At 58.6% G+C, this 749-nt stretch overlaps 1 protein-coding gene across 1 annotated transcript in view; it reads right to left on the reverse strand.

Moving 5' to 3' along the window:
- The window catches only part of GABRD (gamma-aminobutyric acid (GABA) A receptor, delta), a 6873-nt gene that overhangs the window by 3558 nt on the left and 2566 nt on the right, over nucleotides 1-749 (reverse strand). Inside the window, 1 exon segment of the mRNA XM_014543764.1 lies at nucleotides 69-151. Coding sequence (XP_014399250.1) covers nucleotides 69-151 — 83 coding nt within the window.

The following is a 749-nucleotide window of genomic DNA, read 5'->3' on the forward strand; positions in this document are numbered from 1 at the left end:
GAGCCCCCTGCCCCCCCAAACCAAGGTCCCTGAGACGCAGGCGCTGCCCGGGCACCGCCGGCACTCACAGCTCTCCAGGTGCAGCGTGCACTCCTGCTCGTCCATCGGGTACTTGGCCAAGTCCATGTCGCAGGCCACCGTGGCGGTGATTCTGTGCGGACGACACAGGGAGGTCCCAGGGGGAGGCAGGCCTGGAGGCTGGCAGCTCCCTGACCCAACGGGCAGAGAGGCCCCGTGCCCGCCCGAGGGGCCCCTCCCAGGAGCCCCTGCCTCGCCTGTGGGCTTGGATGGCAAGGTGCCGGCTCCTGGGTCGACAGAGAACGGGTCTCTTTATCGGGGGGCGGGGGGTCTCCCTTCAAGAATGAAGGACGGGCCCTGGCCAGTGTGGCTCAGTGGGCAGAGTGTCGGCCTGCGGACGAAAGGGGCCCAGGTTCTATTCCTGGTCAGGGCCCATGCCTGGGTTGTGGGCTCGATCCCCAGTGTGGGGCGTGCCGGAGGCATCTGAGCAATGATTCTCTCTCGTCATTGAAGTTTCTCTCTCTCTCCCTCTCCCTTCCTCTCTGGAATCAGTAAAAATATATTTAAAAAAACGAATGAAGGACTGGATTTCATTCACTTTCTTCATCCTTCAAAACGCTATCCTTGGCCTGGGGGGAGTTGGAGGGGGTCAATGGGGGAAAGGAGACATATGTAACACTTTCAGAAATAAAGAACTATTTTTAAAAAACAAGAGAGAAAATTACTATATA

Source organism: Myotis brandtii, unplaced genomic scaffold (assembly GCF_000412655.1).
Source record: "Myotis brandtii unplaced genomic scaffold, ASM41265v1 scaffold334, whole genome shotgun sequence".
Lineage (NCBI taxonomy): Eukaryota > Metazoa > Chordata > Mammalia > Chiroptera > Vespertilionidae > Myotis > Myotis brandtii.